At 53.1% G+C, this 25792-nt stretch overlaps 3 protein-coding genes across 3 annotated transcripts; 1 reads left to right on the top strand and 2 right to left on the bottom strand.

The window, feature by feature from the left end:
* Positions 1-60: 60 nt before the first annotated feature.
* IUM83_13163 (Serine/threonine protein kinase) lies at positions 61-4452 on the bottom strand (the record flags this gene model as incomplete). The annotated part of the gene is made up of 1 exon (XM_067937822.1): positions 61-4452. One exon carries the CDS (start codon positions 4450-4452, stop codon positions 61-63), a length of 4392 nt encoding a protein of 1463 aa, XP_067786883.1.
* Positions 4453-4705: 253 nt separating this feature from the next.
* IUM83_13161 (ubiquitin-specific protease 2A) lies at positions 4706-25720 on the top strand (the record flags this gene model as incomplete). The annotated part of the gene is made up of 12 exons (XM_067937820.1): positions 4706-4863; positions 5020-5257; positions 5373-6175; positions 6240-6409; positions 6480-6585; positions 6665-6778; positions 6849-6899; positions 6972-7010; positions 7090-7296; positions 7376-7442; positions 25170-25249; positions 25330-25720. 12 exons carry the CDS (start codon positions 4706-4708, stop codon positions 25718-25720), a joined length of 2424 nt encoding a protein of 807 aa, XP_067786881.1.
* IUM83_13162 (Serine/threonine protein kinase) lies at positions 8340-9896 on the bottom strand (the record flags this gene model as incomplete). Its single annotated transcript, XM_067937821.1, has 1 exon — positions 8340-9896. One exon carries the CDS (start codon positions 9894-9896, stop codon positions 8340-8342), a length of 1557 nt encoding a protein of 518 aa, XP_067786884.1.
* Positions 25721-25792: the final 72 nt, after the last annotated feature.

The raw sequence follows: 25792 nt of genomic DNA, 5'->3' as shown, positions 1-25792 counted from the left end.
TGCTGCGGACGCTGCGGCAGCTCCTTACGAAGTGTCACGCGAGTCTTAACCACAATATTCTCAAGCCCCCCCCCACGGAAGCGGGACAAAATCTTGTTGGTTAGTGGTTGTACTCTCCACAATGCGCATGGCCTCCACGACGCACATACCAAGCGCATACACGTCAGACGCAAGCGACAGTGCCGAAGGACCGTCCTTCAGACACTCCGGCGCCACCCAGCGCCAAGCCCCAGTTACAACATTGGCAGAGCTTAGTCCGAAATCCGTCACCTTGGCCTTATTGTCTCTACCTACAACAATGTTATTGCATTTCAAATCGCCATGAACAATTTTGCGAGAGTGGAGATACTGGACTCCAAGTGCAGCCTCGTAAAGCTTGAGCCACATGTCGTTGGGGTGGCTGCGCAGGTACTTGTCGAGTGACCCGTTGCTTGCGTACTCGCAGACGAAGATTGGGTTCCCAACGTGACAGGCGCCAAATAGACGAACAATGTGGGGGTGGCTCAGACCGAACCAGACTTCAACTTCATGCTCAAACATCTCCCGGGTCTCCTTGCGGGATTGCTTCACACTGTCTGTCTCAGGTATTGAAGCGAACATACTACCGTTCTCCTCATTGTTCGACTTTTTCGAATTAATTCGCTTCACGATTACGTCTGACTCGAGCCATTTAGCTTGGTAGACTGTGCCAAATCCCCCAACCGCGAGACTGTTGTCCCCGTCGAACTCCAATTCGTGCCAGGGCAGAAACCACTTCGGAGTTGTTACCACCGTGTTAGACTTAAGCCGAGCAGTGATATCAGCATAAGCCTTCTTGAGGACGGCCATTTGAGCTGCCGAGTACGCCGACCCATGGAAATTGATTTCTGCCTTTAGGATGGCCACTAAGGTGTTTCGCTCATTTTCTGTCTTTAACTCGTCCAGAACCGTTAGCGTCTGCGAGATCTCCGACACAAAAACTTGCATTTGCATCGAGCGCTTTTCCTCTCGGTATAGTTTTTGCTCCTTGCTGGTGGAACGGGCATCGCCAATCGCAGCCCAAATAGCATCAATGTGTCGATATGCAATTGCAACGTTGTTGCCCTGAGCTCGAGTGGCAGAGAGCCTTAGGATCCGATTTTGAAGAGACCCCACATCAATCGCACCAAAGCAATCCATGACAAGTTTGTAGAATTGCTCCAACACCTTTGGATGTCGACTTTCTTTGCCAAGGTTTTCATAGAGTGCTTCTAACTCACGAACAACTGCGACGTGAGGCTGATCGAGTCCAACATGGGACGCTACATCTCGCAATTTTTGCCATTGGCACAACAATTCACCGTTGTCATACTCGTGGATGTACACGAGTGGTTCCGGCTTTGGCCGTGGCCGCTGCTGATCCTGGGCCTCTTGAGCTGCCAACCGCTCCAGCATTTGAACTACTACTACAGCAGACACCCTAGTGCGTGGGTCATTACCGCACATTTTGGAAGCCAACATACAAAGATCAGCTGCATACTTCAACAGGACAGGAGCAAAGTAGCCGTCCGGGTGGGTAACCGCGTCCCACTCTTCCTTCCACCGCTTGCAAAGTTCATCACCACAACGATCCCATGGGGCCTTCCGAGTTACTGCCTCCACAGCACACAAACAAAACGAATAAATGTCGGAAGCGAACGAAGCTTCCTCCCCCCGTAGCTGTTCAGGAGATTGCCAGCGAACTGAACCATAACCCGAACTTCCGTCTTTAATTGAGCCACTCACCCCGAAATCTGCCAGCTTGGCCAAACCATCACTGCCAATCAAAATACTGTTGCTACACAGGTTGCCGTGCACGATCTTGCGCTCGTGGAGGTAGGCAAGACCCAGCGCCGCCTCATGCAGGAACTTCCATGGTCGACGAGGCTCGCCACGCTTCTCACAAGCGCTGAGGAAATTAACAAGGGATCCGTTGCTGGCCCACTCGCACACGAAGAAATGGTGGCCGATATTGCATGCACCGTACAGCTTGATCACATTAGGATGACGTAGCTGGTGCCACACTGCCACTTCGTCCGCGAACGTTGTCATCGTAGCGTCTGGCACGAACAGTCTGACTGCAACATCGGCATCCAGCCACTTGGCACGGTAGTCTCCACCAGTGTTTCCAGCTCCAACCAGTTGATTCAGCTTCACTTCGAACGGAGGAATAATGCAATTTGCTGGCATCCGAGTAGACATCTTCTCCGCAATGTTATGGGCATACGGTTTAAATTGCATTAGCAGACTTTGAATATCTGTGTAGCCGCGACCGGAAGCAATGTAAGCCGCTGTCTTGCCGTCTTTGTTCACGGTGTTCACGCCAGCGCCCTTCTCCAGGAGAAATCGGACTGCATCCAGCTTACCGCTCTTTACGGCGTACATTAACGGGGTCCATCCGTTCTTGTCTGCAGTTTTCACGTCAGCGTGATTCTTGAACGCTAACTCAACGGCATTCAAACTACCGCCCATCGCTGCATGCATCAGCATTGTCGATTCATCCTTGTCCACAGCTCTTACGTCGGCACCATGCTGGACGAGATACTGAAAGACATCGAATTTACCCTGGTCGGCTGCAAGCATCAGTGGGGTCAATCCGTCATCTCCGACAGCATTGACATCAGCACCGCAATTAACAAGAAACTGAACGCCGTCCAAGCAGCATCTCCGAGCCGCTATCATCAGTGGAGTGTTTTTGCGACTATCCACAGCGTTGATATCAGCACCAGATTCTACGAGAAGTTGAATGACGTCCAAATTGCTGTTTACCGCACCGTAGAATAGTGAAGAGCGACCCCAGTTGTCAGCTGCGTTAACATCGGCACCGGCTTCAATAAGAAGCCGAATCATTGGAAGCTCGTCCCTTCTAACAGCAAATAATAATGGGGTATCTCCCTCTTTGTTTCCAATGTTGACATCGGCACCGGCTTCAATAAGAAGCCGAATCATTGGAAGCATGCCCCTTCTAACAGCAAATAATAATGAGGTCACCCCCTCTTTGTTTCCAATGTTGACATCGGCACCGCGTTGGATGAGAAACTGAACGACGTCCAAATGCCCCCCCTCCGCCGCATACAACAGCGGGGTGCTATTGTTGAGGTTGTCTACTGCGTTTAGATCAGCACCCCGATCGACGAGAAACCGAACGACGTCCATTTGGCTGCACTGTGCCGCAATCATCAGCAAGGTTTTTCCTTGCTCATCCGTTGCATTAGCGTCACCGCTCTCCATAAGATACCGAACGGTATCCAGAATGCCGTTCTGAACCGCATCACTCAGCAACTCTGCCTTTTTCTTTTTCACCACACTGCTATCGGCCCCAGCCTCGATAAGAAATCCAGCGACATCCAACTTTCCACTTCCAACAGCAAACACAAGAGGTGACCATCCTTTATTGTCGACAGCGTTGACATCGGCGCCACTCTCGACGAGAAATCGGACGACATCCATGTCACCATTCCTGGACGCGCTCATAAGCGCTGTTTCCCCCAAGTCGGTCCTGGCGTTGACGTCAGCACCGCACTCGACGAGAAATCGGACGACATCCATGTCACCATTCCTGGACGCGCTCATAAGCGCTGTTTCCCCCATTTTGGTCCTGGCGTTGACGTCGGCACCGCACTCGACGAGAAACCTAACATTCGCCAGATTCAGAGTGTCATTCCAAGTCGCATACATTACCGGGGTCGCCGACATACCATCGACAGCATTGACACTGGCACCACACCCGACAAGAAATCTAATGACCTCAGAATTGCCCTTCCGAGCCGCATGCATAAGTGATGTCTGTCCGTCGTTATCCGCGGCGTCGATGCTAGCTTTTTTCTCGACCAGAAACCGAACGCACTCCAGGTCGTTCTTCCTCGCAGCCAACATCAACGGAGTCCTTCCGTTCTCCTCCGCGGCTTCAATGGCGGCGCCGTTCTCAATGAGAAATCCAGCGACTTGCCTGTGCCCGTTTCGAGTGGCATACAAAAGCGAGGTCCATCTATCATTCTGGACGGCGTTGACATTGGCGCCGCTTTCAACGAGAAACTGGACAACGTCCATCTTTCCCGCCTTAGCCGCACGCATGAGTGCCGTTTCCCCAAAAGTGTTCGTGACGTTGACGTGGGCACCACGTTCGACGAGGAACCGGACGACGTCTATATCCCCTGTTTCAGCCGCGCCCATTAGAGGGGTAAATCGGTAGCGTGCCTTGGCGTTGACACGGGCCCCCCGTTCGACAAGAAATTGAACGACGGCGAAGTTGTCGTCCGTGGAAGTCGCATACATCAATGGGGTTATCTGGTGAGAGTTCGCCGCGTTTACGTCTGCACCGGATTCGACCAGGCAGCGAACGGCGTCCAGGTTTCCTGATTCGGCAGCTACCATTAACTCGGTTTTGTCGTCCTCAACACCTCCATCCTCCACGGTCTTCTGCACACACGAATCGCCTTCACCTTCCTCCGACATGTTCCGCAAACGACCAAAATTCCAGAATGAAGCGTCACCGCGCACCCACCGGTAGCCCACAACTGGGCTCAACTCCCCTCAACTCAGTGCATCGGCCCGTTGCAGCGTTCCGAACAGTATCCTACGGTAAACTATCCCCAGGAGTGCAATTTATTATAGTCCACCCAAATTTCGTGTCGTCGATGAAAAAAATGCAATTTAGTCCGCCGACACACCCCATTTTAGTCCAATCACCTGGCTGTGGCGCCACCCGATGGACGACCGGCAGGGCCGTCGGCGCTTCGGCGCGCGGCAACACAGCTCCTCTGCGGGCCCGCGCGCGCGCTCCGCCGGCGGGCCGCACTACCAGCCCCCGACGCGCAACACGCTCGAGTTCGAGCAGGTGGCGGCCGAGCGCTCCGTGTCGCGGCCGTACGTCGATCAACCGATCATCATCCAGCCAGCCAGCCCCGCAGTCATGTTCCTATTCGTGCCGACACTAAAATTTGTGCAATTGTTTTGTTTTTTGGTCTCCTCAATATATATATGTGTGGACCATTCTTATTTGTCCACGTCCACCTGATGCAGACAGAGCTACCACCGCCCCAACTGGGAGGACACTCTCCGCGACAACTTCCACTTCGGAGGCGACGACATGCAGGACCGACGCCGGGAGGACGACCACCGGCCGGACAAGTACCAGTCCAGCAGGCCCAAGGCCAGCGGCCAGAGCATCAGCGCCCCAGGCTCCTCCATCGTCAACGTCGTGAACGCCCACGCCACCGCCAGCTCCTCGCTCGGCGTCACGGACGCAGTGCTGCAAAAAGTATTTTACTTTTTATTTTAGTTTTTTTTACTTTTTTATTTAGTAGAGGAGGAAGGTAGCTAACTTTTTGTTTGTTTGCTTTGCTTTTTGTTTTGTTTCTGTGGTGGTGGCGTAGAAGTTTAACCCGCCGAAGGAGCAGGACGACTTCCTGAATAGTATCACGAGCATCACCAAGAAGAACACGATGGCGAACCGCGGCGCCGGGGCCAGGACCAGGACCATGGTGGCGTACCCGACGCCAAAGTCGTCGTTGGAGGCGGCGAGCGCGCCGGCGCCGAAGAAGGATATCTCCAACCCGCCGACCGGGTCGAGCGGGTGGGTGTACAGGAGAGAGCAGACGGAGAAGCCGAAGCCGCGCGTGGTTCTGGCCTCGGCGGAGAAGAGGGCGAAGCTGGCGGACGAGCGACGGAAGACGCCGCAGTCGGTCACGAGGCATTACGCGCTGCGGGAGCGACGCTCCTCTTTTTTGGTTGAGCACTCGCCGACGTCGACGCAAAGCTTTTCGGTGAGAACCCCACGGTCGACGAGGCTGGGCAAGCGGAAGATGAATAGCGAGGGGTCCGCAGCGAAGCCGATTGCACTGGACTCGGACTCGGATGTGGAGGTGGAGGTGGACGTGCAGCCGGATGCGGCCATCGAAAACACGAGTATTGTCGAAGAAGTATTGAACGACAACAGGAAAAAGGGGCCCGAGGAAGAGCAGGCAGAGAAAGCGCCTGCAGTTGAGTCGGAGGATATTCCCGTTGAGGCAGTGGTCCAGATCCACAATTGTGACGTGATGATGGACCTCTTCCAGTGCATTGTCGACCTGTACTTCCAGAACGATCGGATGAACATGCGGAACATTCGCGGCAAGAACGACACATGGCCTTTCGAGTCGTCGTACATGTTTGAGTTCAAGTATTTGCAGGATGCTAGGTACGCTTGTTGGGCTTGTGGGAGTAACACTTGGTGCAAAGCTAACCGCTTCTTGCGATTGCAGACTCTATAGTGTGTCCAAGGATGCTGAATCCATGACAGAAATCGATGTTGATGAGCCGGACCGGATGGAGCAGCTGCTAGACGAAGCTTCTTACGTAGCATTGAAGCTGCCCCTGTTGAAGGAAGCTGACCAGGATGCGATGAAGCCCTTCTACGATCCCACCGGCACTGGTACGCTGGATTACGTGGGAACCCCGATCGCTTGAGGCTGAACATCGCGTGTTTGGTTATTGGACTATAGATGGCTCGAAAGCATACATGGTTCTTCGCCCGCTGGAAGATGCTACGGGAGGGAACCTAGACGAAGTCAGAGACATCTTACGGGGCTATACAGGCGTATTGCAACTGTATGATTCAGCACGCGCCTGGGCTGTCCGTGACTTGACATTGCCTAACCCACTACTTTTGGTGTATGCTTGCTCGCAGAGTTGACAAAGAGCAAGCAAAAGAGCACCTGCAACCTTTAACCAAAGATCCGTTTTCTTTCAGTGCACGTCGACGCTCGCGGCGGCGTAAAAGCACTGGGGAGAACGTGGAGAGGTACGCTGACGCCGTCACCAATGAATGCAAAAGTCGTGGATTAATGTTTTATATTCCATACTGTTAGCAGTCCACCGGAATCAGATGACGACGATGTCGATGGCCACGTCACCGTACTAACGTACCCGTTGCCCCCATGCGCATCTGATATCATCACAATCATCCGAAACGATGTTTCTCGACTAATGCCTAGACGCTATCTGAACGACAACATCATCGACTACTACTTCAAGTACGTGAAACCCACTAGTGCGAAGCGAGGGTCCAGTCGTCAGTGAGTGCTGATATTGTGTTTACTTCTGTTGCTGTAGGCGCTTGATGCTTGAACAGTTTCAAGACAACGAGGTCGTTCAGGAAAAAGTGTTATTTCTCAGCTCGCACTTTTACTCCCGGCTGCGAGCAGGGAAAGGTCCTACACCAAGTGCCCGCATGGAAGCTGGCTACAAGAATGTGTCGACATGGCTTTCACGCTCGAATTTTTTCAACCGCTCGATCATATTTATTCCGATCAACAAGGAGTAAGTCGAAGACTACGTGGAAATGGGTATTCTGTCTGCGTGTTCTAACCGCTCACAATTTTTTTTGTTTTGCTTTCAGTCTGCATTGGAGCCTTGCTGTCATCGTAAACCCCGGCATCGCGGGAGCTGACCCATGCGACAACGAGGTAGGTCTGCAATGGCAGCGTGTTCAATATTTCTCCGTAGTTTGTCCTGGTGTTCACATCAGTGCCGTACCTTTGAGCAAGGCAAGTCACAACGTCAAGATGTCCCTTTTCAGCGGCTTTTATCAGTGCTGTAGCATGATATTCGTTCTTCGCATCAACGTCGACACCTCCCGAGATCCTGAACGATTTCGACGAGCCCAGATTTCGCAGTCTTCATCAACGCCTTGGCTATCTGTTTGTAGTTGGAAACTACGGCACATCCGCGCGTCTCACAGTGATACCGGACGATCTGGCTGTGACCCCCTCTAGTAGCTAAGACGAGTGCGGTTATCAAATCCGTCGCGTGGACGTTCGCACCTTGCTCTACCAGCTCCTCGAACTTCGCGAGGTCACCTGCTTTTGCGGCGCTTGACAAATCATCCTCCAACTGCGTAGTCGAAAATCACAGACAGCAAATCCTCCTCCACCTGGTTGTCACTGAGCGAGACTTCAGCAACACCCTTGTCCAGGTGCGCGATCTTCCGACACGAATTCCCCATTTGCTTGTTGGACTTCGGAAAGGAGAACAGATGCGTGCGCTCACTCTGGTCTGGTCGCTGGAATTTGGGACATGACCTATCGCCATGCCTTAGTTACAGAAGACGCCAGAGCGACACTGAGCCCCGATGGGTGACACCAAGAAGCCTGGTGAAGAGCATATCCGAAAACTTTCCCTATTTGCCAAGAAGTCCTGCACCAAGTCGGAGAAGGAATTGCTAGCTGCGCTGTATTCGGCAGACGTCCAGTGGATGTGAGACCGATCAAAGTTCCTACTTTTTCCGTATTTCAACTACAAACCCAGGGTGGAGGGAGTAACACTGTCGACCACGCGGCCCCACGCCAGCCGGATTCTACCACTCATGATTCCCTTTCCTTACGCTTGTGACCATCAAACTCAGCGTTGTCCCGAGATCTTGGCGCTCCCAGAACTTTGCGGCATCTCGCCGTCCAGTCATGGAGTTCTCCGTCGCTTGAGTTAACTCCCCAGAAATTGGCGTCAATGGCCTTATCAAGCTCACGATGGAGAGCGTAGCCATTCGTTGCCATCTCGGTGAAGCCGGTTAGCGTATCTAGACATTGTCCCAAGCTCCGTGTGCCCATCCGCGCGCGACCAACAAGCGCTTCAAGTTGATCAAGGCTCCCAGATTCATCTTTGACGATAGCACACAGGTCCGCCAGCCGATCCCAAAGAAGACCATACACCGAACGCAGCACAACTTGGTTCGTTGAGCGCGTCTCCGGCTGGTTGAGATGACAGCTCCGCTTCATCTCGTCTATAACTCCGGCGACTTGCTCTTTTGGGAGTTTTGCTGATTCTGGTTCAGGCTCTTGAGTTGCGTCAGCACCTGCCAGAGCGGCCAGCTCGTCCACCACAGTGCTAATCTTGATCCGGTCTGATCGGTCATAGGCGCACATGCGCTTCACCAACTCCCATTGACCATCCGTACAATGCTGCGGACGCTGCGGTAGCTCCTTCAGACGTGTCACGCGAACCTTAACCACAATGTTCTCAAGGTTCCCCCACGGAAGCGGGACAAAACCTTGTTGGTTAGTGGTTGTACTCTCCACAATGCGCATGGCCTCCACGACGCACATGCCAAGCGCATACACGTCAGACGCAAGCGACAGTGCCGAAGGACCGTCCTTCAGACACTCCGGCGCCACCCAGCGCCAAGCCCCAGTTACAACATTGGCAGAGCTTAGTCCGAAATCCGTCACCTTGGCCTTATTGTCTCTACCTACAACAATGTTATTGCATTTCAAATCGCCATGAATAATTGTGCGAGAGTGGAGATACTGGACGCCAAGTGCAGCCTCGTAAAGCTTGAGCCACATGTCGTTGGGGTGGCTGCGCAGGTACTTGTCGAGTGACCCGTTGCTTGCGTACTCGCAGACGAAGATTGGGGTCCCAACGTGACAGGCGCCAAAGAGACGAACAATGTGGGGGTGGCTCAGACCGAACCAGACCCCAACCTCACGCTCAAACATCCCCCGGGTCTCCTTGCGGGATTGCTTCACACTGTCTGTCTCAGGTATTGAAGCGAACATACTATCATCATCCGCATTGTTCGACTTTTTCGAATTAATCCGCTTCACGATTACGTCTGACTCGAGCCATTTAGCTCGGTACACTGTGCCAAATCCCCCAACTGCGAGGCTGTTGTTCCCGTCGAACTCCAATTCGTGTGAGGGGAGAAACCACTTCGGAGTTGTTACCATCGTGTTAGAATTAAGCCGAGCGGTGATATCAGCATAAGCCTTCTTGAGGACGGCCATTTGAGCTGCCGAGTACGCCGACCCATGGAAATTGATTTCTGCCTTTAGGAACGCCACAAAGGCGGTTCGCTCATTTTCTGTCTTTAACTCGTCCAGAACCGTTAGCGTCTGCGAGATCTCCGACACAAAAACTTGCATTTGCATCGAGCGCTTTTCCTCTCGGTATATTTTTTGCTCCTTGCTGATGGAACGGGCATCGCCAATCGCAGCCCAAATAGCATCAATGTGTCGATATGCAATTGCAACGTTGTTGCCCTGAGCTCGAGTGGCAGAGAGCCGTAGGATCCGATTTTGAAGAGACCCCACATCAATCGCACCAATGCAATCCGTGACAAGTTTGTAGAATTGCTCCAACACCTTTGGATGCCGACTTTCTTTGCCAAGGCTTTCATAGAGTGCTTCTAACTCACGAACAACTGCGACGTGAGGCTGATCGAGTCCAACATGGGACGCTACATCTCGCAAGCTTTGCCATTGGCACAACAATTCACCGCTGCCATACTCGTGGATGTACACGAGTGGTTCCGGCTTTGGCCGTGGCCGCTGCTGTTCCTGGGCCTCTTGAGCTGCCAACTGCTCCAGCATTTGAACTACAACTAAAGCAGACACCCTATTGTGTGGGTCATAACCGCACATTTTGGAAGCCAACGTACAAAGATCAGCTGTAAACCTGAACAGGACAGGAGCAAAGTAGCCGTCCGGGTGGGTAACCGCGTCCCACTCTTCCTTCCACCGCTTGCAATCTTCATCATCACAACGATCCCATGGGGCCTCCCCGGTTACTGCCTCCACAGCACACAGACAAAACGAATAAATGTCGGAAGCGAACGAAGCTTCCTCCCCCCGTAGCTGTTCAGGAGATTGCCAGCGAACTGAACCATAACCCGAACTTCCGTCTTTAGTTGAGCCACTCACCCCGAAATCTGCCAGCTTGGCCAGCTTGGCCAAACCATCACTGCCAATCAAAATACTGTTGCTACACAGGTTGCCGTGCACGATCTTGCGCTCGTGGAGGTACGCAAGACCCAGCGCCGCCTCATGCAGGAACTTCCATGGTTGACGAGGCTCACCACGCTTCTCACAAGCTCTGAGGAAATTAACTAGTGATCCGTTGCTGGCCCACTCGCACACGAAGAAATGGTGGCCGACATTGCATGCACCGTACAGCTTGATCACATTAGGATGACGTAGCTGATGCCACACTGCCACTTCCTCCGCGAACGTTGTCTCAGTGGCATCTGGCACGAACAGTCTGACTGCAACATCGGCATCCAGCCACTTGGCACGGTAGTTTCCACTAGTGTTTCCAGCTCCAACCAGTTGATTCAGCTTCACTTCGAACGGAGGAATGGAGCAATTTTCTGGTATCCGAGTAGACATCTTCTCCACAATGTTATGGGCATGCGGTTTAAATTGCATTAGCAGACTTTGAATATCTGTGTAGCCGCGACTGGAAGCAATGTAAGCCGCTGTCTTGCCGTCTTTGTTCACGGTGTTCACGTCAGCGCCCTTCTCCAGGAGAAATCGGACTGCATCCAAGTTGCCGCTCCTTACCGCATACATTAATGGAGTCCATCCGTTCTTGTCTACAGCTTTCACGTCAGCGTGATTCTTGAAGGCAAACTCAACGGCATTCAAACTACCACCCTTAGCTGCATGCATCAGTATTGTCGATTCATTCTTGTCCACAGCTCTTACGTCGGCACCATGCTGGACGAGATACTGAAAGACATCGAATTTACCCTGGTCGGCTGCAAGCATCAGTGGGGTCGATCCGGCGTCTCCGACAGCATTGACATCAGCACCGCAATTAACAAGAAACTGAATACCGTCCAACCAGCACATCCGAACCGCTGTCATCAGTGGAGTGTTTTTGCGACTATCCGCAGCGTTGATATCAGCACCGGATTCTACGAGAAGTTGAACGACGTCCAAATTGCTGTTTACCGCACCGTAGAATAGTGAAGAGCGACCCCAGTTGTCAGCTGCGTTAACATCGGCACCGGCTTCGATAAGAAACCGAACCATTAGAAGCTCATCCCTATCAACAGCAAATAATAATGAGGCCACTCCCTCTTTGTTTCCAATGTTGACATCGGCACCACGTTGGACGAGAAACTGAACGACGTCCAAATGCCCCCCCTCCGCCGCATACAACAGCGGGGTGCTATTGTTGAGGTTGTCTACTGCGTTTAGATCAGCACCCCGATCAACGAGAAACCGAACGATGTCCACTCGGTTCCAACGTGCCGCAATCATCAGCAAGGTTTTTCCTTGCTCATCCGTTGCATTAGCGTCACTGCTCCCCATAAGATACCGAACGCCATCCAGCTTGCCGCTCTGAACCGCATCTCTCAGCAACTCTGCCTTTTTCTTTTCCACCTCACTGCTATCGGCCCCAGCCTCGATAAGAAATCCAGCGACATCCAACTTTCCGCTTCCAACAGCAAACACAAGAGGTGACCACCCTTTATTGTCGACAGCGTTGACATCGGCGCCACTCTCGACGAGAAATCGGACGACATCCATGTCACCATTCCTGGACGCGCTCATAAGCGCTGTTTCTCCCATTTTGGTCCTGGCGTTGACGTCAGCACCGCATTCGACGAGAAACCTAACATTCGCCAGATTCAGAGTGACATTCCAAGTCGCATACATTACTGGGGTCGCCGACCTACCATCGACAGCATTGACATTGGCACCACACCCGACAAGAAATCTAATGATCTCAGAATTGCCCTTCCGAGCCGCATGCATAAGTGGTGTCTGTCCGTCGTTATCCGCTGCGTCGATGCGAGCTTTTTTCTCGACCAGAAACCGAACGCACTCCAGGTCGTTCTTCCTCGCAGCCAACACCAACGAAGTCCATCCGTTTTCCTCTGCGGCTTCAATGGCGGCGCCGTTCTCAATGAGAAATCCAGCGACTTGCCTGTGCCCGTTTTCAGTGGCATACAATAGCGAGGTCCATCCATCATTCTGGACGGCGTTGACATTGGCGCCGCTTTCAACGAGAAACTGAACAACGTCCATCTTTCCCGCCTTAGCCGCATACATGAGTGCTGTTTCTCCATAGGTGTCCGTGACGTTGATTTGGGCACCACTTTCGACGAGGAACCGGACGACGTCTATATCCCCTGTTTCAGCCGCGCCCATTAGAGGGGTAAATCGGTAGCGTGCCATGGCGTTGACACGGGCCCCCCGTTCGACAAGAAATTGAACGACGGCGAAGTTGTCGTCCGTCCAAGTCGCATACATCAATGGGGTTATCTGGTGAGAGTTCGCCGCGTTTACGTCTGCACCGGATTCGACCAGGCAGCGAACGGCGTCCAGGTTTCCTGATTCGGCAGCTGCCATTAACTCGGTTTTGTCGTTCTCAACACCCCCATCCTGCACGGCATTCAGCAAACACGAATCGCCTTCACCTTCCTCCGACATGTTCCGCAAACGACCTAAATTCCAGAATGAAGCGTCACCGCGCACCCACCGGTAGCCCACAACTGGGCACAACTCCCCTCAACTCAGTGCATCGACCCGTTACAGCGTTCCGAACAGTATCCTACGGTAAACTATCCCCAGGAGTGCAATTTATTATAGTCCACCCAAATTTCGTGTCGTCGATGAAAAAATGCAATTTAGTCCTCCGACACACCCCGTTTTAGTCCAATTACCTGGCAGTGGCGCCACCCGATGGACGACCGGCAGGGCCGTCGGCGCTTCGGCGCGCGGCAACACAGCTCCTCTGCGGGCCCGCGCGCGCGCTCCGCCGGCGGGCCGCACTACCAGCCCCCGACGCGCAACACGCTCGAGTTCGAGCAGGTGGCGGCCGAGCGCTCCGTGTCGCGGCCGTACGTCGATCAACCGATCATCAGCCAGCCAGCCAGCCCCGCAGTCATGTTCCTATTCGTGCCGACACTAAAATTTGTGCAATTGTTTTATTTTTGGTCTCCTCAATATATATATATATATATGTGGACCATTCTTATTTGTCCACGTCCACCTGGTGCAGACAGAGCTACCACCGCCCCAACTGGGAGGACACTCTCCGCGACAACTTCCACTTCGGAGGCGACGACGTGCAGGACCGACGCCGGGAGGACGACCACCGGCCGGACAAGTACCAGTCCAGCAGGCCCAAGGCCAGCGGCCAGAGCATCAGCGCCCCAGGCTCCTCCATCGTCAACGTCGTGAACGCCCACGCCACCGCCAGCTCCTCGCTCGGCGTCACGGACGCAGTGCTGCAAAAAGTATTTTACTTTTTATTTTAGTTTTTTTACTTTTTTATTTAGTAGAGGAGGAAGGTAGCTAACTTTTTGTTTGTTTGCTTTGCTTTTTGTTTTGTTTCTGTGGTGGTGGCGTAGAAGTTTAACCCGCCGAAGGAGCAGGACGACTTCCTGAATAGTATCACGAGCATCACCAAGAAGAACACGATGGCGAACCGCGGCGCCGGGGCCAGGACCAGGACCATGGTGGCGTACCCGACGCCAAAGTCGTCGTTGGAGGCGGCGAGCGCGCCGGCGCCGAAGAAGGATATCTCCAACCCGCCGACCGGGTCGAGCGGGTGGGTGTACAGGAGAGAGCAGATGGAGAAGCCGAAACCGCGCGTGGTTCTGGCCTCGGCGGAGAAGAGGGCGAAGCTGGCGGACGAGCGACGGAAGACGCCGCAGTCGGTCACGAGGCATTACGCGCTGCGGGAGCGACGCTCCTCATTTTTGGTTGAGCACTCGCCGACGTCGACGCATAGTTTTTCGGTGAGGACCCCACGGTCGACGAGGCTGGGCAAGCGGAAGATGAATAGCGAGGGGTCCGCAGCGAAGCCGATTGCACTGGACTCGGACTCGGATGTGGAGGTGGACGTGCAGCCGGATGCGGCCATCGAAAACACGAGTATTGTCGAAGAAGTATTGAACGACAACAGGAAAAAGGGGCCCGAGGAAGAGCAGGCAGAGAAAGCGCCTGCAGTTGAGTCGGAGGATATTACCGTTGAGGCAGTGGTCCAGATCCACAATTGTGACGTGATGATCGGCCTCTTCCAGTGCATTGTCGACCTGTACTTCCAGAACGATCGGATGAACATGCGGAACATTCGCGGCAAGAACGACACATGGCCTTTCGAGTCGTCGTACATGTTTGAGTTCAAGTATTTGCAGGATGCTAGGTACGCTTGTTGGGCTTGTGGGAGTAACACTTGGTGCAAAGCTAACCGCTTCTTGCGATTGCAGACTCTATAGTGTGTCCAAGGATGCTGAATCCATGACAGAAATCGATGTTGATGAGCCGGACCGGATGGAGCAGCTGCTAGACGAAGCTTCTTACGTAGCATTGAAGCTGCCCCTGTTGAAGGAAGCTGACCAGGATGCGATGAAGCCCTTCTACGATCCCACCGGCACTGGTACGCTGGATTACGTGGGAACCCCGATCGCTTGAGGCTGAACACCGCGTGTTTGGTTATTGGACTATAGATGGCTCGAAAGCATACATGGTTCTTCGCCCGCTGGAAGATGCTACGGGAGGGAACCTAGACGAAGTCAGAGACATCTTACGGGGCTATACAGGCGTATTGCAACTGTATGATTCAGCACGCGCCTGGGCTGTCCGTGACTTGACATTGCCTAACCCACTACTTTTGGTGTATGCTTGCTGGCAGAGTTGACAAAGAGCAAGCAAAAGAGCACCTGCAACCTTTAACCAAAGATCCGTTTTCCTTCAGTGCACGTCGACGCTCGCGGCGGCGTAAAAGCACTGGGGAGAACGTAGAGAGGTACGCTGACGCCGTCACCAATGAATGCAAAAGTCGTGGATTAATGTTTTATATTCCATACTGTTAGTAGTCCACCGGAATCAGATGACGACGATGTCGATGGCCACGTCACCGTACTAACGTACCCGTTGCCCCCATGCGCATCTAATATCATCACAATCATCCGAAACGATGTTTCTCGACTAAAGCCTAGACGCTACCTGAACGACAACATCATCGACTACTACTTCAAGTACGTGAAACTACTAGTGCGAAGCGAGGGTCCAGTCGTCAGTGAGTGCTGATATTGTGTTTACTTCTGTTGCTGTAGGCGCTTGATGCTTGAACAGTTTCAAGACAACGAGGTCGTTCAGGAAAAAGTGTTATTTCTCAGCTCGCACTTTTACTCCCGGCTGCGAGCAGGGAAAGGTCCTACACCAAGTGCACGCATGGAAGCTGGCTACAAGAATGTGTCGACATGGCTTTCACGCTCGAATTTTTTCAACCGCTCGATCATATTTATTCCGATCAACAAGGAGTAAGTCGAAGACTACGTGGAAATGGGTATTCTGTCTGCGTGTTCTAACCGCTCACGATTTTTTTTGTTTTGCTTTCAGTCTGCATTGGAGCCTTGCTGTCATCGTAAACTCCCGCGTCGCGGGAGCTGACCCATGCGGCAACGAGGTAGGTCTGTGATGGCAGCGTGTTCAATGTTTCTCCGTAGTTTGTCCTGGTGTTCACATCAGCGCCGTACTTTTGAGCGAGGCAAGTCACAACGTCAAGATGTCCCTTTTCAGCGGCTTTCATCAGTGCTGTAGCATTGTGTTCGTTCTTCGCATCAACGTCGACACCGGGTTGCGCCGCGAGATCCTGAACGATTTCGACGAGCCCAGATTTCGCAGTCTTCATCAACGCCTTGGCTACCTGTTTGTAGTTGGTAACTACGGCATACTCGCGCGTCTCAGTGATAGCGGACATTCTGGCAGTGACCGCCTCTAGTAGCTAAGACGAGTGCCGTCCCCTGCCCCCCCCCCGTCAATTCCGTCGCCTGGATGTTTGCACCTAGCTCTACCAGCTCCTCGAACCTCGCGAGGTCACCTGCACTTGCGGCGCTTGACAAATCGTCCTCCAACTGCGTAGCTCGAACATCACAGCTAGCAAATCATCCTCCACCTGGTTGTCGCTGGGCGAGACTTCATGTCCAGGTGCGTGATCTTCCGACACGAATTCCCCATTTGCTTGTTGCACGTCGGAAGGAGAATAGATGCATGCGCTCACTCTGGTCTGGTCGCTGAAATTGGGGTGTACTCTGTCGCCATGCCTTAGCTACAGAAGACGCCAGAGCGACACTGAGCCCCGATGCGTAACACGAAGAAGGCTGGTGTGACACGACTAAGAGTGGATGGTTGCCATCCACTATGCCATCCACTGAGGAATGGCAACCCACGGACTACGTGAGGGAACCCCACGAATGATGCTAGGTAATGACTAGATGAAGCTGGTTCTAGCAGCACGAGGACCAGATAAGCCCCTCTGCAAGCCACGGGCGCGTCAGAGCCCGATGGGTGACGCCAACAAGCCTGGGAAAAGCATATCCGAAAACTTTCCCTATTTGCCAAGAAGTCCTGCACCAAGTCGGAGAAGGAATTGCTAGCTGCGCTGTATTCGGCAGACGTCCAGTGGAGGTGAGACCGATCAAAGTTCCTACTTTTTTCGTATTTCAACTACAAATCCAGGGTGGGGTAACACTGTCGACCACGCGGCCCCACGCCAGCCGGATTCTACCACTCATGATTCCCTTTCCTTACGCTCGTGACCAACAAACTTAGCGTTGTCCCGAGGTCTTGGCGCTCCTAGAACTTCAGAGCATCTCGCCGTCCAGTCATGGAGTTCTCCGTCGCTTGAGTTAACTCGCCAGAAATTGGCGTCAATGGCCTTATCAAGCTCACGATGGAGAGCGTAGCCATTCATTGCCATCTCGGTGAATCCGGTTAGCGTATCTGGACATTGTCCCAAGCTCCGTGTGCCCATCCGCGCGCGACCAACAAGCGCTTCAAGTTGATCAAGGCTCCCAGATTCATTTTTGATTATACCACACAGGTCCGCCAGCCGATCCCAAAGAAGACCATACACCGAACGCAGCACAACTTGGTTCGTTGAGCGCGTCTCCGGCTGATTGAGATGACAACTCCGCTTCATCTCGCCTATAACTCCGACGACTTGCTCTTTTGGGAGTTTTGCTGATTCTGGTTCAGGCTCTTGAGTTGCGTCAGCACCTGCCAGAGCGGCCAGCTCGTCCACCACAGTGCTGATCTTGATCCGGTCTGATCGGTCATACGCGCACATACGCTTCACCAACTCCCATTGACCATCCGTGCAATGCTGCGGACGCTGCGGCAGCTCCTTACGACGTGTCACGCGAGTCTTAACCACATTGTTATCAAGGCTCCCCCACGGAAGCGGGACAAAACCTTGTTGGTTAGTGGTTGTACTCTCCACAATGCGCATGGCCTCCACGACGCACATACCAAGCGCATACACGTCAGACGCAAGCGACAGTGCCGAAGGACCGTCCTTCAGACACTCCGGCGCCACCCAGCGCCAAGCGCCAGTTACAACATTGGCAGAGCTTAGTCCGAAATCCGTCACCTTGGCCTTGTTGTCTCTACCAACAACAATGTTGTTGCATTTCAAATCGCCATGAACAATTTTGCGAGAGTGGAGATACTGGACTCCAAGTGCAGCCTCGTAAAGCTTGAGCCACATGTCGTCGGGGTGGCTGCGCAGGTACGTATCGAGTGACCCGTTGCTTGCGTACTCGCAGACGAAGATTGGGTTCCCAACGTGACAGGCGCCAAATAGACGAACAATGTGGGGGTGGCTCAGACCGAACCAGACTTCAACCTCACGCTCAAAATCTTTATGGGTCTCCTTGCGGGATTGCTTCACACTGTCTGTCTCAGGTATTGAAGCGAACATACTATCATCATCCGCATTGTTCGACTTTTTCGAATTAATCCGCTTCACGATTACGTCTGACTCGAGCCATTTAGCTCGGTAGACTGTGCCAAATCCCCCAACCGCGAGACTGTTGGTCCCGTCGAACTCCAATTCGTACCAGGGCAGAAACCACTTCGGAGTTGTTACCACCGTGTTAGTCTTAAGCCGAGCGGTGATATCAGCATAAGCCTTCTTGAGGACGGCCATTTGAGCTGCCGAGTACGCCGACCCATGGAAATCGATCTCTGCCTTTAGGAACGCCACTAAGGTGTTTCGCTCATTTTCCGTCTCTAACTCGTCCAGAACCGTTAGCGTCTGCGAGATCTCCGACACAAAAACTTGCATTTGCATCGAGCGCTTTTCCTCTCGGTATACTTTTTGCTCCTTGCTGATGGAACGGGCATCGCCAATCGCAGCCCAAATAGCATCAATGCGTCGATATGCAATTGCAACGTTGTTGCCCTGAGCTCGAGTGGCAGAGAGCCGTAGGATTCGGTTTTGAAGAGACCCCACATCAATTGCACCAATGCAATCCGCGACAAGTTTGTAGAATTGCTCCAGCACCTTTGGATGTCGACTTTCTTTGCCAAGGCTTTCATAGAGTGTTTCTAACTCACGAACAACTGCGACGTGAGGCTGATCGAGTCCAACATGGGACGCTACATCTCGCAATTTTTGCCATTGGCACAACAATTCACCGTTGTCATACTCGTGGATGTACACGAGTGGTTCCGGCTTTGGCCGTGGCTGCTGCTGTTCCTGGGCCTCTTGAGCTGCCAACCGCTCCAGCATTTGAACTACTACTAAAGCAGACACCCTAGTGCGTGGGTCATTACCGCACATTTTGGAAGCCAACGTACAAAGATCAGCTGTAAACCCGAACTGGACAGGACCAAAACCGTCCGGGTGGGTAACCGCGTCCCACTCTTCCTTCCGCCGCTTGCACTCTTCATCATCACAACGATCCCATGGGGCCTTCCCAGTTACTGCCTCCACAGCACACAGACAAAACGAATAAATGTCGGAAGCGAACGAAGCTTCCTCCCCCCGTAGCTGTTCAGGAGATTGCCAGCGAACTGAACCATAACCCGAACTTCCGTCTTTAGTTGAGCCACTCACCCCGAAATCTGCCAGCTTGGCTAAGCCATCACTGCCAATCAAAATACTGTTGCTACACAGGTTGCCGTGCACGATCTTGCGCTCGTGGAGGTAGGCAAGACCCAGCGCCGCCTCATGCAGGAACTTCCATGGTTGGCGAGGCTCACCACGCTTCTCACAAGCGCTGAGGAAATTAACTAGGGATCCGTTGCTGGCCCACTCGCACACGAAGAAATGGTGGCCGACATTGCATGCACCGTACAGCTTGATCACATTAGGATGACGTAGCTGGTGCCACACTGCCACTTCGTCCGCGAACGTTGTCACAGTGGCGTCTGGCACGAACAGTTTGACTGCAACATCGGCATCCAGCCACTTGGCGCGGTAGTTTCCACCAGTGTTTCCAGCTCCAACCAGTTGGTTCAGCTTCACTTCGAACGAAGGAATGGAGCAATTTGCTGGCATCCGAGTTGACATCTTCTCCACAATGTTATGGGCATACGGTTTAAATTGCATTAACAGACTTTGAATACCTGTGTAGCCGCGACTGGAAGCAATGTAAGCCGCTGTCTTGCCGTCTTTGTTCACGGTGTTCACGTCAGCGCCCTTCTCTAGGAGAAATCGGACTGCATTCAAGTTGCCGCTCCTTACCGCATACATTAATGGAGTCCGTCCGTTCTTGTCTGCAGTTTTCACGTCAGCGTGATTCTTGAACGCTAACTCAACGACATCCAAACTACCACCCTTAGCTGCATACATCAGTATTGTCGATTCATTCTTGTCCACAGCTCTTACGTCGGCACCATGCTGGACGAGATACTGAAAGACATCGAATTTACCCTTGTCGGCTGCATGCATCAGTGGAGTCAATCCGGCATCTCCGACAGCGTTGACGTCAGCACCGCAATTTACAAGAAACTGAATACCGTCCAACCAGCACATCCGAATCGCTGCCATCAGTGGGTTGTATTTACGACTATCCACAGCGTTGATATCAGCACCAGATTCTACGAGAAGTTGAATGACGTCCAAATTGCTGTTTACCGCACCGTAGAATAGTGAAGAGCGACCCCAGTTGTCAGCTGCGTTAACATCGGCACCGGCTTCAATAAGAAGCCGAATCATTGGAAGCTCGTCCCTTCTAACAAAAAATAATAATGGGGTATCTCCCTCTTTGTTTCCAAGGTTGACATCGGCACCGCGTTGGATGAGAAACTGAATGACGTCCGAATGGCCCCCCTCCGCCGCATACAACACCGGGGTGTTATTGTCGAGGTTGTCTACTGCGTTTAGATCAGCACCACGATCGACGAGAAACCGAACGACGTCCATTTGGTTGCACTGTGCTGCAATCATCAGCAAGGTTTTTCCTTGCTCATTCGTTGCATTAGCGTCACCGCTCTCCATAAGATATCGAACTCCAGCCAGGTTGCTTCTCTGAACCGCATCTCTCAGCAACTCTGCCTTTTTCTTTTCCACCACACCGCTATCGGCCCCAGCCTCGATAAGAAATCCACCAACATCCAACTTTCCGCTTCCAACAGCAAACAGGAGAGGTGGCCATCCTTTATTGTCGACAGCGTTGACATCGGCGCCACTCTCGACGAGAAATCGGACGACATCCATGTCACCATTCCTGGACGCGCTCATAAGCGCTGTTTCTCCCATTTTGGTCCTGGCGTGGACGTCAGCACCGCATTCGACGAGAAACCTAACATTCGCCAGATTCAGAGTGTCATTCCAAGTCGCATACATTACTGGGGTCGCCCACCTACCATCGGCAGCATTGACACTGGCACCACACCCGACAAGAAATTTAATGATCTCAGAATTGCCCTTCCGAGCCGCACGCATAAGTGATGTCTGTCCGTCGTTATCCGCGGCATCGACGATAGCTTTTTTCTCGACCAGAAACCGAACCCACTCCAGGTCGTTATTTTTCACAGCCAACATCAACGAAGTCCATCCGTTCTTCTCCGCGGCTTCAATGGCGGCACCGTTCTCAATGAGAAATCCAGCGACTTGCCTGTGCCCGTTTTCAATGGCATACAACAGCGAAGTCCATCTATCATTCTGGACGGCGTTGACATTGGCGCCGCTTTCAACGAGAAACTGAACAACGTCCAACTTTCCCGCCTGAGCCGCATACATGAGTGCCGTTGACCCAAGCATGCTCGTGACGTTGACGTGGGCACCACGTTCGACGAGGAACCGGGTGACGTCTATATCAGCCGCGCCCATTAGAGGGGTAAATCGGAGGCGTGCCATGGCGTTGACACGGGCCCCCCGTTCGACAAGAAATTGAACAACGGCGAAGTTGTCGTCCGTGCAAGTCGCATACATCAATGGGGTTATCTGGTGAGAGTCCGCCGCGTTTACGTCTGCACCGGATTCGACCAGGCAGCGAACGGCGTCCAGGTTTCCTGATTCGGCAGCTGCCATTAACTCGGTTTTGTCGTTCTCAACACCCCCATCCTCCACGGTCTTCAGCACACACGAATCGCCTTCACCTTCCTTCGACATGTTTCGCAAACGACCTAAATTCCAGAATGAAGCGTCACCGCGCACCCACCGGTAGCCCACAACTGGGCACAACTCCCCTCAACTCAGTGCATCGACCCGTTACAGCGTTCCGAACAGTATCCTACGGTAAACTATCCCCAGGAGTGCAATTTATTATAGTCCACCCAAATTTCGTGTCGGCGATGAAAAACTGCAATTTAGTCCTCCGACACACCCCGTTTTAGTCCAATTACCTGGCAGTGGCGCCACCCGATGGACGACCGGCAGGGCCGTCGGCGCTTCGGCGCGCGGCAACACAGCTCCTCTGCGGGCCCGCGCGCGCGCTCCGCCGGCGGGCCGCACTACCAGCCCCCGACGCGCAACACGCTCGAGTTCGAGCAGGTGGCGGCCGAGCGCTCCGTGTCGCGGCCGTACGTCGATCAACCGATCATCAGCCAGCCAGCCAGCCCCGCAGTCATGTTCCTATTCGTGCCGACACTAAAATTTGTGCAATTGTTTTGTTTTTTGGTCTCCTCAATATATATATATATGTGGACCATTCTTATTTGTCCACGTCCACCTGATGCAGACAGAGCTACCACCGCCCCAACTGGGAGGACACTCTCCGCGACAACTTCCACTTCGGAGGCGACGACGTGCAGGACCGACGCCGGGAGGACGACCACCGGCCGGACAAGTACCAGTCCAGCAGGCCCAAGGCCAGCGGCCAGAGCATCAGCGCCCCAGGCTCCTCCATCGTCAACGTCGTGAACGCCCACGCCACCGCCAGCTCCTCGCTCGGCGTCACGGACGCAGTGCTGCAAAAAGTATTTTACTTTTTATTTTAGTTTTTTGTACTTTTTTATTTAGTAGAGGAGGAAGGTAGCTAACTTTTTGTTTGTTTGCTTTGCTCTTTTTTGTTTCTGTGGTGGTGGCGTAGAAGTTTAACCCGCCGAAGGAGCAGGACGACTTCCTGAATAGTATCACGAGCATCACCAAGAAGAACACGATGGCGAACCGCGGCGCCGGGGCCAGGACCAGGACCATGGTGGCGTACCCGACGCCAAAGTCGTCGTTGGAGGCGGCGAGCGCGCCGGCGCCGAAGAAGGATATCTCCAACCCGCCGACCGGGTCGAGCGGGTGGGTGTACAGGAGAGAGCAGACGGAGAAGCCGAAGCCGCGCGTGGTTCTGGCCTCGGCGGAGAAGAGGGCGAAGCTGGCGGACGAGCGACGGAAGACGCCGCAGTCGGCCACGAGGCATTACGCGCTGCGGGAGCGACGCTCCTCGTTTTTGGTTGAGCACTCGCCGACGTCGACGCAGAGTTTTTCGGTGAGGACCCTACGGTCGACGAGACTGGGCAAGCGGAAGATGAATAGCGAGGGGTCCGCTGCGAAGCCGATTGCACTGGACTCGGACTCGGATGTGGAGGTGGACGTGCAGCCGGATGCGGCCATCGAAAACACGAGTATTGTCGAAGAAGTATTGAACGACAATAGGAAAAAGGGGCCCGAGGAGGAGCAGGAAGAGAAAGCGCCTGCAGTTGAGTCGGAGGATATTACCGTTGAGGCAGTGGTCCAGATCCACAATTGTGACGTGATGATCGGCCTCTTCCAGTGCATTGTCGACCTGTACTTCCAGAACGATCGGATGAACATGCGGAACATCCGCGGCAAGAACGACACATGGCCTTTCGAGTCGTCGTACATGTTTGAGTTCAAGTATTTGCAGGATGCTAGGTACGCTTGTTGGACTTGTGGGAGTAACACTTGGTGCAAAGCTAACCGCTTCTTGCGATTGCAGACTCTATAGTGTGTCCAAGGATGCTGAATCCATGACAGAAATCGATGTTGATGAGCCGGACCGGATGGAGCAGCTGCTAGACGAAGCTTCTTACGTAGCATTGAAGCTGCCCCTGTTGAAGGAAGCTGACCAGGATGCGATGAAGCCCTTCTACGATCCCACCGGCACTGGTACGCTGGGTTATGTGGCAACCCCGATCGCTTGAGGCTGAACACCGCGTGTTTGGTTATTGGACTATAGATGGCTCGAAAGCATACATGGTTCTTCGCCCGCTGGAAGATGCTACGGGAGGGAACCTAGACGAAGTCAGAGACATCTTACGGGGCTATACAGGCGTATTGCAACTGTATGATTCAGCACGCGCCTGGGCTGTCCGTGACTTGACATTGCCTAACCCACTACTTTTGGTGTATGCTTGCTCGCAGAGTTGACAAAGAGCAAGCAAAAGAGCACCTGCAACCTTTAACCAAAGATCCGTTTTCCTTCAGTGCACGTCGACGCTCGCGGCGGCGTAAAAGCACTGGGGAGAACGTGGAGAGGTACGCTGACGCCGTCACCAATGAATGCAAAAGTCGTGGATTAATGTTTTATATTCCATACTGTTAGTAGTCCACCGGAATCAGATGACGACGATGTCGATGGCCACGTCACCGTACTAACGTACCCGTTGCCCCCGTGCACATCTGATATCATCACAATCATCCGAAACGATGTTTCTCGACTAATGCCTAGACGCTACCTGAACGACAACATCATCGACTACTACTTCAAGTACGTGAAACTACTAGTGCGAAGCGAGGGTCCAGTCGTCACGTGAATGCTGATATTGTGTTTACTTCTGTTGCTGTAGGCGCTTGATGCTTGAACAGTTTCAAGACAACGAGGTCGTTCAGGAAAAAGTGTTATTTCTCAGCTCGCACTTTTACTCCCGGCTGCGAGCAGGGAAAGGTCCTACACCAAGTGCCCGCATGGAAGCTGGCTACAAGAATGTATCGACATAGCTTTCACACTCGAATTTTTTCAACCGCTCGATCATATTTATTCCGATCAACAAGGAGTAAGTCGAAGACTACGTGGAAATGGGTACTCTGTCTGCGTGTTCTAACCGCTCACGATTTTTTATTCTGCTTTCAGTCTGCATTGGAGCCTTGCTGTCATCGTAAACCCCGGCATCGCGGGAGCTGACCCATGCGACAACGAGGTGGGTCTGCAATGGCAGCGTGTTCAAGTGCCGCGTAGCTTATTTTATTACCATGCTCTTTCTCGTTGTCAGGAGGCGTTCTCGTGCATCGGAGTGCTGGACCCACTCGGCTCGTATCACCGCAAAACAGCCATCATTCGCAATTTGAGAGCGTACGCAGAAGACGTTGTTGGCAAAGGTGACGCAAGTAGGAAATTTGTTTAACTAACATTGTGTTTGATGATGCAAACAGGCTTTTGCGAATGGAGTGGGGAAACTCCAGGGGACGTTCAAATGACGGTGACCCGGATTCTGAGTACGCGGTAGACCGCGTGCTGACCCTAGAGGTGAAGGCACCGCAACAAGAAAACAGCTACGACTGCGGCGTTTACGTTTTGAAGTTCGCGGAAGTGATTCTGAAGAACTCCCTGGAACTGGATCTGCTGGCTCGAAACAACGGCGTGATCAGCAAGGACATGACGGACGACCATCTCAAAGCTGTGATTACATCTAGCGCATTCTCTGCCGAGGACATCACGGCGACCCGGAAACAGATCCGGCAGTACATCGAAGCCGACGCAAGCAAGTACGAGGGGATTAAGAAGGAGAGGGGGAAGGCGCCCAAGGCTTCGAAGCAAGAGTAGCAATCGTTAGGGGATATTAGTACTTCGAAGTAACACAGTTTTGGCTGACAGGATTCAGTGCATCACTGCAGT

Source organism: Phytophthora cinnamomi (genome assembly GCF_018691715.1).
Source record: "Phytophthora cinnamomi strain GKB4 chromosome Unknown Contig63, whole genome shotgun sequence".
Taxonomy (NCBI): domain Eukaryota; phylum Oomycota; class Peronosporomycetes; order Peronosporales; family Peronosporaceae; genus Phytophthora; species Phytophthora cinnamomi.
This window is presented reverse-complemented; position numbering and strand designations above follow the sequence as displayed.